Source organism: Papio anubis, chromosome 12 (assembly GCF_008728515.1).
Source record: "Papio anubis isolate 15944 chromosome 12, Panubis1.0, whole genome shotgun sequence".
NCBI lineage: Eukaryota > Metazoa > Chordata > Mammalia > Primates > Cercopithecidae > Papio > Papio anubis.
The window spans coordinates 103,697,652-103,713,020 of NC_044987.1; the positions used below are offsets into that span (position 1 = coordinate 103,697,652).

The window sequence follows — 15,369 nt, forward strand, 5'->3', positions numbered from 1 at the left end:
AGAGCAGAGAGAATGAGACAAGTCCCCAAGGCAGGTTCCTCCCCTTTCCTCCTTTCTCACTCTGTGCAGGCCAGACTCTGATATTCTTGGCCTTTGCCTGGACCTCTTCCCACAAAGTTGGGGTGTGAGCTAATAAAGCCTTCAGTCCAAGGCTAGCATCCCCTAGCATGGAAGCAGAGCACACTGCACAGAAAGGTGCCATTCTCTGGCCGGGGGGCAGGAGACAAAGCCAGCATCCAGGCACTCTAGGCTTGGCTGTGGGCAGATCTCAACCACCTAGTCACAGCCAGAGAGTCTGCATCCCCTACTCACAGCTCACCCCTGGGTTGCAGCTTAAGTGGCTGCACTGAATTAAAGGATGGATTGAGGGCCTGGAGAAGGCCCTGCACTGACTGACCCCCAGCCTGGGGGTGTTTAAGTGGGCTGCGAGGCTGGGTGGCACTGCAGGATGGCACTCAGGACCCTCACTCTGGGCCCAGAGTGCTCTGTACTATTCTGGCCAGTTGACCCCCAACTCTTGACCAACCTCTGGACCAACTCTTGACCAAGCTGCCCCAGTCTGCTCTGGCTGTTTCCCTTCCTAAGGAGGAATAGGAGGCTCCTGACTCCCACAGAACCAAGATGGGGTGGCCGATAGCTTCATTCAGGCTCAGCCTTACCAAAACCCTGGTTTCCAGACCTCCCACAAGATTGACGACAGCACAACCTTACTCAGACAGGTCAGACATTTATAAAACAAGTGAATATTCACAAACAAACTATGGGAGAAACACACTTTCCCAGCAATAGAAAATCTCTATAAAGTGCATTTTGCCCGCAACCATCTCTTCCCCATGCTGACCCTTAGGTCAGGATTTGGGGCATTGTTCCCAGGGAGCCCTCAGGGCCACCTGAGCTGGGAGAAGGGAGGCATGAAGCCACTGTGGAGCTCCAGGCTACTGGACATACCCTCTCCACCCTGCCCCTCCCTCCTGGCTCCAGGAGTGCACTGCCTCCAGGAGTGCACTGACAGGTTGATCTAGGAACGGGCTGGCCTGCCAGGGATGGTGGAGAAGTAGGGGGAGGTGGTTCTGCCAACCTGTACCTTAGGAGAGAGCCAGCATCAGACAGGCAGGAAAAGAAATCATCCTGCTACCTGAAGGCACTGCTAGTGAATACTGAATCTGGGCCTCAGCCTTTGGCCTTCCCATGGTCTCAGATTTGTCCTTCCAGGTTTGCTTTACTCTCTTTCTGGCAATGGCCCCTGATACTCTTTCCTCTCGGCTGGGGCTGAGGGAACAGGGAAGCCCCCAACCCAACGCTCTGAATGCACACCATCCCCTGTGCCCTGCTCCCCTCCAACGATGACGGGACATTTCTAGTGAGGGTGACATACATACAACAGTTGGACTCTAAAGGCAGCTCTCTGGCTGAGAGAACCTGAGGATATCTCAGGAAGAAGCCTGTCAGTGTGGTGGACAGCTACAGGAGATGGGTCTGGCCCCAGGGTTCTGGTCCAAGGACAGAGGACAGTGAGGGATCGGGCTGGGGCCAAAAGAATTAACAGATCTGAGGCTAGGAAAGGTCACAGGGGAGGTAGAAAGGAAATGGCCCAAAGGCCAGCTTAATGATACATGTGAGGACAAAAATCCAAACAGGAATCAGCCTCATAGCCACACACACACACACACACACACACACACACATACCACATACACACACACACTCTTTGTGGCTCAAGTGCAGGCCACAGGGTGGAAGGAAGACTTGCTCTCGTTGGCCACTATTGTCCTTTCCATGACGTCTTTCTCAATGCAGGCCTTTGGCAGTGGGAAGGAAGAGGTGGGAGGCACAGGCCACTCCTGGAATGCGAGGGTTGGCTTCTCTGGGTCAAACCTCCCACCTACTGCTCCTGGAAGGGATGGTGTGCTGGGTGTAATCTCTGCTCGGACTTTTGCCAACTGCCCCTGGCAGTCCCCATCCCTGAGTCCCTCCACCTGAGTCCTTGGAGCTCAGCTACTGGGAGAGCTGACACGGCAGTCTGGATGCTGACAAGTCCAGGGTAGGCCCTGGAAGCCAACAGAACAAAGACTAGAATGGTTTCCCTGGCTGGGTGTCAGCTGTCCTCACTGGCAGCACTGTGGTGGTGCCTTGGAGTGTGGCCAGAGAAACCAGGGGACCTTATGCCACTGGAACCTGGGCTCCTCCTGGTAGAGTGACTGAGTTTGACCCTGGCCCCTCCACAGCTCCTGGGTAAGCTCTGAGGCTGGCTCTCAGCTTCTGGGAAAGGAACCGTGACAGCTGGGATTCTCTTTCTAACTTAGGTTCTAAATCCTGAAAAGGTAGGTGTGCTGTCTTAGGCTCCTATTACAGTACCAGGCATATCCCACACCAGTCAGGTATCTGCATGTACTTCTGTAGGGTGGTGGAAACTTTTTAGATCTGTCTATGGCCTCATATGCTCAGTCCCAGATGCCCAAGGAAGGGCCTGGGACTGAGCCCAGTAGCAGAGAATTTTAAAATAAGAAAGAGAGGCCAGGTGGCTACGTCTGGACAGCATCCATCCACTCTGGCCTGCTCAGCCTCCAGGTCAGAAAGCAGGAACTCAGCAGGGCTCTGGCTGCCTCCAGAATCCCATGCTTTGGACAACAGCCAGAACTGCTGCCCTCCTGCTCCACAGTCTGACGTGAGGAGGGAGGGAAGGAGGTCTAGGGAGGCAGATGCCAGAATCCCTGCTAGGGTCCTACCACTAGGTTCTGTTCAGACAAGGCAGCTGGCTTGCAGGGACAGGTCTCGGCTGAAAGTCACTGCCATAACCTTGAGTCTTGTGTCTGGAGGCCGCGAAACAGCACTGGTGTGCTACAGGTACTCTCCTAGCCCAGGCAACATTCAGAATCACGAGTGTCAACAGATGCATGCACACGCAAACAGGCACACCACTCCCTCCTCTGCACACGCGCATACACACACACACATGCTCGCTCTATCTCTGCCCGGTGATCAGCTTCTCTGCAGGTTGTACTCTGCTGCCGCGGTGGCTGCTTGGGCACCCAGGCTTTGCTCACGGAGCAAGGGCTCTGCAGCTGGAAGAGAAAAACAAGTGCAAAAGGAGCATTCAGGAGGCTGCTCAGTTGCCCAGGGACACAAGCTCCTCTGGCTGCTTCTCTGGGGACACTCAGAGTGGGAACTGGGAAGAGCTGAAAGAGTGAGCTGAAAGGGCCATGGTACCTGGGGACAGGTTGTTGCTGGGATGCCACTGGGATGAGAGAATACTGCCCCTCTGAAGTGCTGATGCAGGACAAGTTCCCCACTGCAGGCCCTCCACCCAGGGCTGCGGGCAGCAGAGGAGGAGGAGGAGGAGAAGGCTATGTGAGAGTCACGTGAAGCCTTGGGGGATACTTGCTCAGATATGACAAGGGCAGCTTCTGAATCAAGGCACAGCAGCTGCTGCCAGAGATGGAGAATCAGGAAAAAATGGCTGGAAGAGAAGCCCGCTGGGACCAGTAATTTTGAAGAGTAAGGCAATGACTGAGTTTAGAATCAGCAGGTGAGCACATTTCCACATATAGATGAAAGCACCCTGGCACAGTGCTGGAAGATTGTGGGGGCAGGAGGGAGAGAGGAGACACAAGGATGACTCATTTTAAAGATTTATGACATCCGGAATCTGGGGCAAAGAGAAGAAACAGCTTCATCCCTGATAACAAAAGAAGGACAGGGTGTGCCTGTCACAATGCTGGGTTATCTGTTTAAATAGGTTTAGTGTGTCTGAGAGTCTAGAGAGACACACAGCGTCCCATTAAAAGTTTGTGCAGTTTAAATGTGGGTGAGGTAGGTAATAAGTAGGCTTGCTAAGCCTGCCGTGGATCAGGTACTATACACTTGTGCTACGGCTGAATTCTGCCCCCCACAAAATTTTTAGATTGAAGTCCTAACTCCCAGTACCCCAGAAGGTGACTGTATTTGGAGACAGGGTCTTTACAGAGGTAATTAAGTTAAATGAGGTCATTAGTGCAGGCCCTAATCCAATATGACTGGTGTCCTTAAAGGAAGAGGAAATTTAGACCCAAACAGTACAGAAGGAAGACCATGTGAAGATATACGGAGAAGATGGCTGCTTATAAACCACAGAGAGGAGCCTCAGAAGAAAAGAAGCCAACCCTGGCAACATTTTGATCTCAGACTTCTAGCCTCCAGAACAGTGAGAGGACAGATTTCTGTTGATTAAGCCACGCAGTCTATGGTACTTTGTCATGGCAGCCTGAGCAGACTAACAAACTTGAGATCCCAGTAACCTTGAAGCTTGCCCTCCATTTTTGTTGAGAAAACAGAAACCAGAGAGGAGAAGGAACTTGCCCAGGACAACAGCATTCATAAGTGGCAGAGCCAAGAAGGAAATCCACATCTGTCTGATTCTCAAATCTGTATTTTTACCAGCAAATAATCTCTATATGATAGTATTGCTCATTAAGACTTTTGGGGAAGACTTCTAGAAGAAATTCAACATGGCAGCATGAAGACTAATATCCAACAGACATACATGTGAGTTAAGCTGTTATTCAAAAAGGGAACATGCTCTTAAAGTCAAAGACATTGGAGGCAAGGATTCAGTATTAGTCTTCTGACACATGCGATGCTTTTAAGGCCACATACTAAATCTGAAGCAGATTTTATCTGATGATAATTTATCTGGAAGCTGGGCAAAATAAAGAGCAGACATAAGAGTGGGTACCTGTATAGGTCAGTACTGTGTCTTATTCTTTTTTTTTTTTTTTTGAGACAGAGTTTCACTCGTCACCCAGGCAGGAGCACAATGGCGCGATCTTGGCTCACTGCAACTTCCGCCTCCCGGGTTCAAGCGATTCTCCTGCCTCAGCCTCCTGAGTAGCTAGGATTACAGGCATGCACCACCACACCCAGTTAATTTTGTATTTTTAGTAGAGATGGGGTTTCTCCATGTCAGTCAGGCTGGTCTCGAACTCCCGACCTCAGATGATCCACCCACTTTGGCCTCCCAAAGTGCTGGGATTACAGGCGTGAGCCATCGAGCCCAGCCTTTTTTTTTTAAAAATAGACAGAGTCTTGCTCTATTGTCCAGGCTAGAGTGCAGTGGTGTGATCTTGGCTCACTGCAACCTCTGCCTCCCAGATTCAAGCAATTCTCCTGCCTCGCCTCCCAAGTAGCTGGGACTACAGACACCCACCACCACACCTGACTAATTTTTGTATTTTAGTAGAGATGGGGTTTCACTATGTTGCCCAGGCTGGTCTCGAACTCCTGATCTCCAGTGATCTGCCCACCTTGGCCTCCCAAAGTGCTGGGATTACAGGCGTGAGCCACCGCACCTGGCTGTGTGTTTTATTCTTTAACATGTGTGTTATTTTCAATAATTTTTCCCTTTAAGCTTGTACTATAATAACCTAGCCATTTTTTTTTTGCTACAAATAAATGTATGTATTATTAAGGTGTACATGTGTTTATTGAAATATGCTGATTGTGAGTGTATACTCCACACACAGGGCTCTCTCTGGCCCCTGTTGTTAAACTAAAGAGATGGCTATTCTTCTGAAATAGAAAACTCAGGATTGCAGGATATACCACAAAAGGTCCTCGTTACCCAACACCTCCATTTTTTTGTGTGTGTTTTATCCATTTTCAGGGATGGGGGAAGATAAAGAGTGCATGAAGACTCCTTAGAATAACTGCTATTAATCTGGGGTTTCTGAGCCTTAAGGAGTCCAAGGATAGGCTTTGGGGCAGTCCATGGAGCCTCTGGAGTGATGGGCACATTTCTCCCTGTGTGTGAACATATGCAGTTTTCTGGGTATGGGTTCTATCCTCCATTAGACTTTCCAAAGTGGGGAGTAACCCAAACAGGGTTTAAGAACCAATGTCTAGGCTTAGAAGATAAGGGGGTGAGGTATAGTCAGGTGGATATAATAACAATTCAGACATATGTTGACTTCAGCACCAGTTAGTTTTGGGCACGCTAATGAAGGGAGGTGGCAGTGTCCTGGCCTCAGATAAGCCCTAGTCACCCAAGTCCCTCTATGATGGTTCCAAATCTACGAACGCAGAAAACCAAGGTTTAGAAGAACCAGCTTGGCCTTGCCTGCAAAGCTAGTCAAAGGCCTATTCAACTAGTTACTCAAGCTGCTTGATCAGCAGATAACTAGTTGGTGCTGTGCTCTTGTCCTCAAGCTAGGGCATGTGTCTGTAGAAAAGGGGGTCTGGGGAAATCAAATGAAGTCTTGCAGAAAAATGATGACAGCGGGACTAAAGGGAAGGGAAGAACAGCCAAGGGGAGGCACCAAGGGAGAAACTAACTCATAAAACATTCACTGAAAAATCAATATCTTAGTTGTTCAACTCTTCCAACCTGTCATTAATACAAGAAACACAGACGTAACTAGAACAAAAAGTAGCGGAATGACTGTCTCCCTCTGCACCCCAATGTTAGTTAGCATGGCCTCCTGGGTACCTTTGCCCTCACACCCCTTCCCATCCACTAGATGCTATCAAGAACCCAAGTGTATAAGTCCGCCTGTCCCTATGCTCCTCACTCTGGTGGGGTGGATGCACGTGTGCAGGCATGAGTTTATGCTGGCAGAGGGTCCACAACAGCTGATGGTTTGGAGGAAACTTTGTTTGCAGACTGTCACTGAGTCTCAATGTTTCCCTCTCCCCATCATATTGGGCAAGGCACAGTGCCCAAGAGCTTGAGAAAGGCAGAGGGTTTGCTACCTGCTTCCAAGTGAGGGCCAGGGAAGTACAGCTGGGCCTGGATGGGAAAGAGAGCTGAAGCTCTTAGCTCAGTCTCATTCCTCAGGTCAACCACACCTTTACCCCTCCCACAGCATGCAGATCATGCAAGAAAGTGGAAGGGACAGCCATCAGTCAACGTCTACTTATGAAGTACCAGGGAAAGCGCTAGGGGACATGAGTCTAAACTTCTTATTTTCAAGGCAGGAACTGAGAATCAGAGAGGTGAGACTATTTGGGTGGAGTCTCACAAGAGGCAAGTGGCAGATCTGGGACACAGACACTGGCCTGAGTGTAATGCGGGCAGGTCCGGGACGCAGACGCTGGCCTGAGTGTAATGCGGGCAGGTCTGGGACGCAGACGCTGGCCTGAGTGTAATGCGGGCAGGTCTGGGGCGCAGACGCTGGCTTGAGTGTAATGCGGGCAGGTCTGGGACGCAGACGCTGGCTTGAGTGTAATGCGGGCAGGTCTGGGATGCAGACGCTGGTCTGAGTGTAATGCTGGCAGGTCTGGGATGCAGACACTGGTCTGAGTGTAACGCAGAGCTCTTTGGCCAATGCCACACTGCCTCTACTTCCACTATTTAGCATTTTACCAATTGCTAGTGCCTTTCACCTTACAAGGACAGAGTATACAACTAAACTAGTGTCAAAAAGATATCAAGGAGAATCCAGAAGTCAGGTTTTACTTGATGATTTACCCAGTCAGGCTTACTGCAGGGCTAACAAAAGCTGGCGGAGGAGGGGAAGAGGTGATCCTTGGCCAGGAACCTTTTGTATTCAATGGGGCTTCTCTCCACAGATCAGTCTGTACCAGCAGAAGGGCAAATGGAACACGTGAGCTGTTCTCCCCACGGTAAAATAATTGGACCAATGAGAGAAATCTGTACACAATTCAAGGCTAATGGAATCCGAAGCAGTCAGCAGCTTTGGGGATTATGGGGAACCATTTGAAACAATAGCTATTTGGGGGCTGGCTTGTTTTTCAGTTTAGCGAATGCTGTAAAATAAAACTTAATGCAGAACAGACAGCTGGTGTGGATTTGAGGTAAGTGTGGAACCTACTGATTGGAGGCCATGTTTTCCTACCAGATCAGTTTAAATTTTAAGTGACTGTCCACCCTGTACACTGCCACAGGTCTGAGGCATTAAAAAAACAGAATCCAGAACTATAGAGCTCAGAGCTAAAGGAGACCTCAAAAGGCCCAGGATGTAGCCTTCAGGCTGGGGAAGAACGACTATTCACATCTTACACCTAAAGCATGGCAGAAGAGCTATGGATCCAGCCCAAAGTCACACAATTTAAAATGACAGAGGAAATGGGGGACAAAGGGACAAGTCTCCCCAACTCCCACCCCGCCCAATATAATATGATACTAATTTGGGCTACATAGCCACAGCTCTGTAGTCCATTCAGCTCAGGGTGCTGGCTCTGACTGAAGTAACCCCAACATAATCAAAGACACCCGGAGAAGAAAGTGCAAGATGATAATGTGATTCCATTTGTATAGTGCATTTTACATATTCAAAGACTTTTCACATGTGGTTTTTCATTTTCTTTCCCTAACATGTAAGCTTGATGGGTAGGGCAGGTGACAAGATGCTATTATCACTGTTTTACAGATGAGGATGCTAAGCATCTTTAGGCCCAGGTGCCTCTGCCAGCACATGGTGAGACATGGAATACTCTCCTTTCAGCTGTTCCTCCCTAGTCTGTCTTGGAGGGAAGTCTGCACCTCCCCAAGTCCTCTGACCTCTGGACCCCCAACCTTCACAGTCTAGCTGGTCTAACTCCCCACTGAGCCACCACTGGAGGGCAGAGTAAACCTCAAGAATCAGTCCTTAAAATCCCAGTAGGCCGACAATCTTCTGGACTCCAGGGCAAGAGATGGGTGCTTACCTCTGCACCCTTGTCATGTCTTCCCTTGGAATCACTGCCAAGCCTCTCAACTGGCTTTCTCGCTCCCACCTGCTCCTCCGCAGGTCCTAGCCCAATGCCTAATTCATCCTCCCAAAATGCCAATTTGATCATTCCTGTTCCAAAATGTTTCTTCACTCCCAGAGAGTACACCAGCAGACTCACATGCCTGCCATTTACAACCCTCCATCATCGGACCCAACTGTAACCTTGTGTTCCTCTACAATAATAATCATAACAATACCTATAATAATTGCTGCTTACCAAGGACTTACGAGCCACACACTTGAGAAGTGTCTTGCCTATTACGCAGTCACCGTTAGCCGTCTACCAGTATCCACACTTCCTGGTTAACAGAACCTAAAATGTGTTGAGGAGGCAATGGGCGTGGCCCAGAAAATGGATTTTGATTGGTCTAAGTCAGTGATTCTCCAAGTATGGTCCTGGGACCAGCAACCCTTATAACACAGAACTGCAACCTCTTCTGTGCCCTGACCTTACTTTCTTACCCAGCTTTATTTTATTGTTTTCATAGCACTTACGGCCTCTTGACATTTTCTTTTTTTTTTTTTTGGTGAGACTGAGTCTCGCTCTGTCACCCAGGCTGGAGTGCAATGGCGTGATCTCAGCTCACTGCAACGTCCGCCTCCCGGGTTCAAGCGATTCTCCTGCCTCAGCCTCCCAAGTAGCTGGGACTACAGGCACCTGCCACCACGCCTGGCTAATTTTTTATTTTTAGCAGAGACGGGATTTCACCATGTTGGCCAGGCTGGTCTCAAACTCCTGACCTCGTGATCCACCCGCCTCAGCCTCCCAAAGTGCTGGGATTACAAGCATGAGCCACCATGCCCGGCTGGCCTGTTGAAATTTTAAATATTTATTTGTTTACTGTCTGTCTCCTTCCACTAATACGCACCCAAGGGGGAAGGGACATTGCCAGGCTTGTACACAACCACATCCCCCAATGCCTGGAACGATGTCTGGCAAAGTACGAGCTCTTGATATGTGTACGGAAGGAGTACAGCTGCCCTTGCACTTCTCTTTCCTCTTTGATCAAGAATTGACGGCTGAAGCGGGGGCTGCCATCCAAGCCCAGACCACCACCACTATTTCTGGGTCCCTTGTTAGGTAAGAAAAATAAGCCCCTATTTGTTTTAGCCACAGTAATTGAGCTTTCTATTATTAGCAGACCCCTACATTTCTAGCTGACACATACAGATTTAATTTTTTTTTTTTTTTTTGAGACGGAGTTTTGCTCATCACCCAGGCTAGAGTGCAATGGCGCAATCTCAGCTCACTGCAACCTCTGCCTCCCAGGTTCAAGCGATTCTCTTGCCTCAGCCTCCCAAGTAGCTGGAATTACAGGCATGTGCTACCATTCCAGCTAATTTTCTATTTTTAGTAGACACTGGGTTTCTCCAAGTTGGTGAGGCTGGTCTTGAACTCCCAGTCTCAGGTGATCCACCCACCTCAGCCTCCCAAAGTGCTGGGATTATAGGCATGAGCCACTGCGCCCGGCCCAGATTTAATCATTTAATTGATGCAACAGCAACTTAATTTATAGGTGAGGAAACTGAGTCTCATAGCAGTTAAGTCATTTGTACAAGATCACATAAACCTTCAGCTGTTTTTCTTGTTCTAAGTGCCCTGCTCACTGCCTGAATCCAATTCACTTTTCAGGCCCCCTGGTGCAAACTTCTGTGATGTGTTTCCTGATTGTTCCAGACCACACCAGCTCCCTTCTGCTAAGCTTGTATAGTCTGTATCATTTATCCAGGAATTCTAGGTTATTGCTCCTTTTTATCTAAGCAGACTGTTCAATTCTTGTGGATGGACAGCACATCACATTTTATATGTTTAATGCTCCCCCTTCTTCACCCACCTGCTGGCAACAATTTCATGTTGAATTGGACACCATTAACTTACTAAGCAACCTTGACCCAGACATTTAACCTCTCTGTTCTTTGGTCCTCTCATCCGAAAATCAGAGTGTCAGCCTGGCAAGTTCCAAATTTGTAATACAGGATGAACTTTGCTTAGTATCACAGAGCTAAGAGATAACTGAGAGAGTAGTAGGTTGCTGGTACTCCCAGGAACAAGACAGCACACATCTGTCCATCAGCAATGACTATGTCAAAGAGCCCAGAAAAGGTGAAGGGTGCAGGCATCAAATGCCCATCTCAGTGAGCACACAAATCCAGACACTCAAACCAGATGGCTGCAGCCTGGCCCTGAAGAAAGAGGGATCTGATAAAAAGAACCTATCAGCTCCATGGAGAAAAGTCACCCTCCATGACGAAGACACGGTGCATAAGGAACAGCCTGAGATGATGACTCAGAGGGGACAGGAATTTACATTTCCCCAAGAGGGGCATAAAAGGCCCTTCCTGCTCTGGGAAAGGAGAAGCCAGTGTTTTGACGACATTCGGGAGGCTTCCAAGATGAGCACTGCCAGGGAGGTGCAGAGCTGAGGCCACAGGATGGGTGAGAAGGGAGGAGAGGCCGTAAAAGAAAGATGATGACAGATTGCGTCTACTGGTCCTCAGGCAGGGCTGGACCGAGTGAGACACAGCACAGCCCTCTGTCCAGGCTTCTCAAGGTCAGTGCTGCCCTCCACTGGCTGGCCTACAGAACACAGCCTGTTGGAGAGCAGGGGGCCTGGAGCAGCCTCAGACCCTGCAATGGGCCTTTTCCCCACTGCTTCACACACAGGTCTCAGCTTTCTTTTTGTTGAGCATGACTCACTTTAATAGGTAGAAAGTGCCACCCCTCGCCCCCATGCCTCCCTTTTTCCCTTAGCTAGCAAAAAAAAAAAAAAAAAAAAAAAAAAAAAACCAGAAAAGGGCTTGACTTTTAAATCTCTGATAAAAGTCAGAATGGTGGGATTTTTGAGCTGAAATCCTAAAAGTCATGCAGTCCCACCAGATTGTTATTGTTTTTAGAGATGGAGTCTCACTATGTTGGTTTGGCCAGGTTGGTCTTGAACTCCTGGCCTCAAGCGATCCTCCCACTTTGGCCTCCCAAGGTGCTGGGATTACATGCACGAGCCACCACAGCGGGCCCAATGGTAAGGGTCACACGGATATGATCCAGAAAGTACTCATTCCCTAAGCCAGGATTGAACCCGGCTGCCACTGTAAAATGGTAAAGCTTTAGTGGCTGAGCATTGGGTGGTCCCGCCAGATTTTCATCTAGTTTGTTATGTTTTAACCTTCAGCTGGCAGGGCAGTAGGCACCCCCGCTCCCACCTTCCTTCCTGAGGTTGAATCTAGACTGCTGTCACTCACTCTCAGGCATCCTTGCTTGGCAGCTCTGGGGTTGGCAACTCTGCCACCTTGGCCCGTTTGCTGAGTTCTTCACCAGGTGGTTCCTCAGCTGCTTCCAGCTTGCGTTTGGGGGATGCTGGGCCACTGGGTAGTGGTCTTGGGCCTGTAGGGAAGCGTGTCAAAGGGTCACACAGACTGTGCATGCAGCCAAAATGACCCCACACTATGCAGCAGCAGTCTTTAGGGGACAGGTAGCACACTCATCAATGGAATGCCAGCATGCTGCTCCTCAGACTTGCCCCTCGGCCTTGCTTTCAGCAGTGACTTTGCCTGGAAATGTGCAAGGAGAACATGACCGAGCAGGCCTGCTGGTAGCAGGGCCAGCTTTTGGGCCCCAAATGGCATGGGCTATGGGCCAGAGACTGACTTGGCCTGCCTGCTGTCCTTGCTTTGAAGGTGAGGCATTCCCTCTGCAACCCTGAATCAGCCTCCCTGAGCAGCAAAGAGCAGGGCCCCTGAGAAGGAGGCATGCTGCCCATGGAGGCAGCCTAGCTGGCCCAACTAGAAAAACCCGTGTTCGTGCCATCTCATGTTACTCATCTTCATCCCCAAGAAGGGAGGAGGCTCCAAATGCAGCAAATCTGTCCAGTCTTTCTCTGTGTGGCCACCACCCTGTCTGTGCTGCCTCCTCTTTGGCCTCCCTATGCCCGCTCTGGCCTACACTGTCCAATCTCTACCCAGCAGGCCAGGGAGTTTTTTCAGACCTAAGTCCAATGATGCCCTGCCCTACTGACCATCCTTCAGTGCACTGAAGGCTGAATCCTAGTCCTCGTCTTGGACATCGGGCCTGCCACATGCTGCTCATGCTGTATCTTGTCCTCATTTCCCCAGCTCCTCACTGGGACATGCCGCCACACTGACCTCCCTTCGGTTCCTTGAATGGGCTAAGCTTGGTACTGCTTGTGAGCTTTTTCTTGCTACTCCTTCTGTCTGGAATGGTGTTTTCTCAGTGTGTGGCAGGCCTGGCTACTGCTCATGACGTGGGTCTCTGCTTACAGAGGTGTTCCCCGACTGCTCCAATCTCAAGTGACACAGAAGAAACTTTTCTTTCCCAGTCCCTCTGTCAAGGCACTTGACTTTCTTTTCCTCCAAAGCACTGGTTATCTGAAATGATCCGACTTGGTTCCTTTACTATCTGACTGCCCTGGGTGGAATATAAGCTCCACTGGGCAAGGCCTCCTTCTGGCCTCAGTCCTGAATGACTGAAGTGCTGGCACAGGCCACAGGAGGCCATTGGAGGTGGGCTGCTGCTGCTCACCTGCACTGTTCACGCTCCCAGCCTGGCTCGAGCTGGGCTCTGCCACAGGGTGACTGAGGTCTTCCACACAGGAAGGGACAGATGCCAGTAGACCTGGGAGAGAGGCGGGGAGTAATCAGAGTGCCATCCCGCAGGATTGCAGAGGGTTACAGGGAAGGATGAAGCAAGTTGGGGTGGGGAGGATAGGAGCAAGACACTGAGGTTCCATTTCTTCTCACTGCCCCACAACTACTCAGGGAGGCCCAGTCCATCCCAGCCTGCAGTGTCCCATACCCAGAGAAGGTGTCAACCTGAAAGACAGCACTCAGCCTCCCTTTGCAAGTATCTGGCCATCCCCATCTGGCACCCCCGAACCTGCAGGTGCTGTCCTTCCCTTCAGTGAGCTAGGTGTTTGTGTCCTTACAGAGTCCCCGGTAACGCGAGAGCTGCTGGTAAATCTGCTTCATTCGTTCAATGTTCAGCCGGCTGGTCTCGGCATGGTTGACGATGGGCCGTGGGTAGTCCACACCAATGATGCACTTGGCTGCCTTCTGAATTGACTCTGGGGCATTCCAGGGTTCATAGATGTATCGAGAGGGGAACCCTTTCAATTTTGGCAGGTATCGCCTGAAATAAGACACACCAGATGACCCATCAGCATACCTAGACCCTCCTTCAAAGGGCCCTGGGTATCTCATCCTAGTAGGAGGCCACAGTGGTCAGAAGCCAGAGAGCGTGGTCTGCATCCTCACCTGATGTAGTCTCCACTGGGGTCCGTACGACGGCCGAAGCCCACAGGGCAGTAGCAGTGGAAGAACTGCTGGAAGAAAGCACTGCAGGACAGCCACATCCAGCTGCCTGCGTTCACGCTGAAATCTGCATCCAGGAGCAGTTCATCAAATACCTAGATAGGGGAGAGGATGATCAGCCTCCTTGGGGATCTGCTGCCATGTTTTTTCCCAAGTCACCACAGTGCCCCCAGGAGCCAGAGCCCTTCTGCTGAAGGCAAGCCACAGAGGATCTGGAGGGGATCTCCTGGACCCAGAAATCCCACCCCATCCCTCAGCCCAGAAGGGGGCTGCCCTTTGCTGGTCCTGACCAGAGGGTACAGGTCAGCTTTTCGCTGAGAGAGCACTCACCCGGACCCCGCTCTCCCAGCTGACCCAGAGGTCCCCGCGGGTCAGGAAGCAGGCCACGGCGTGCCGGGCCAGGTGGTGGATCCAGCCCTCCTGCCTCAGTTGAGTCATGATGGCATCGATCCAAGGGAAGCCTGTCTTGCCCTCGGCCCACTTGGCCAGGGCCTCAGGATTGCGGTCCCAGGGAATCTGGATGCAGATGGGGTTCCCCTCCATGCGGTCAAACCTGGGGTTGTTGGTAGCTGCCGTGTAGAAGAACTCTCGCCACAGGAGTTGCCCAAATAGGGAGAGGGGAGGTGTGCTGTTCCGCTTCACCTGAGGGGTAGGGGTTGCACATGGATACGAACACTCACCCAGCTCTTAGCATGATGCCTCTCAGGTCTCTTCTACAAAGGAATCTGGGCCCTCCACAGACCTGGCGCTCAACTCCCAGATGTGGAGGGACTATCCCCTAGAAGTGGCACAGTGTGCCTGCAGGTGCAACACCCAGGCCCTGCCTGCACTGTGCCACTGCTCTGAGCAAGAGGAAAGCTACAGAGGGCCGGGCAGCAGGAAGGGGCCTCACCACACGAATCTACACTAGGACTCAAACTTCCCAAGGCTGGTCATGTTCCTTGTCCTCAGAGTTCCTTGTTTGGGTCCACCTTCTAGAAAGTCAAAAGGAGTTTTCCTATCAGCGCACATGAAAAATACTCAGTCTGGGCCGGACGTGGTGGCTCACACCTGTAATTCCAGCACTTTGAGAGGCCGAGGCGGGTGGATCACAAGGTCAGGAGATCGAGATCATCCTGGCTAACATGGGGAAACCCCATCTCTACTAAAAAATACAAAAAATTAGCCGGGTGTGGTGGCGGGCGCCTGTAGTCCCAGCTACTGGGGAGGCTGAAGCAGGAGAATGGCATGAACCCGGGAGGCGGAGCTTGCAGTGAGCCGAGATTGCGCCACTGCACCTCCAGCCTGGGCGGCAGAGCGAGACTCCATCTCAAAAAAAAGAAAGAAAAATGCTCAGTCT

The 15,369-nt window shown here is 50.7% G+C and overlaps 1 protein-coding gene across 1 annotated transcript in view; it reads right to left on the reverse strand.

Moving 5' to 3' along the window:
* Positions 1-710: 710 nt before the first annotated feature.
* The window catches only part of CRY2 (cryptochrome circadian regulator 2), a 37,002-nt gene continuing 22,343 nt past the window's right edge, over positions 711-15,369 (reverse strand). Inside the window, exons 7-12 of the mRNA XM_003909984.4 lie at positions 14,361-14,672; positions 13,974-14,125; positions 13,646-13,848; positions 13,243-13,335; positions 11,946-12,087; positions 711-3,062 (exon numbers count right to left, since the gene is read on the reverse strand). Coding sequence (XP_003910033.1) covers positions 11,948-12,087; positions 13,243-13,335; positions 13,646-13,848; positions 13,974-14,125; positions 14,361-14,672 — 900 coding nt within the window. The 3' untranslated portion in view covers positions 711-3,062; positions 11,946-11,947. The remainder of the gene's footprint in view (positions 3,063-11,945; positions 12,088-13,242; positions 13,336-13,645; positions 13,849-13,973; positions 14,126-14,360; positions 14,673-15,369) is intronic.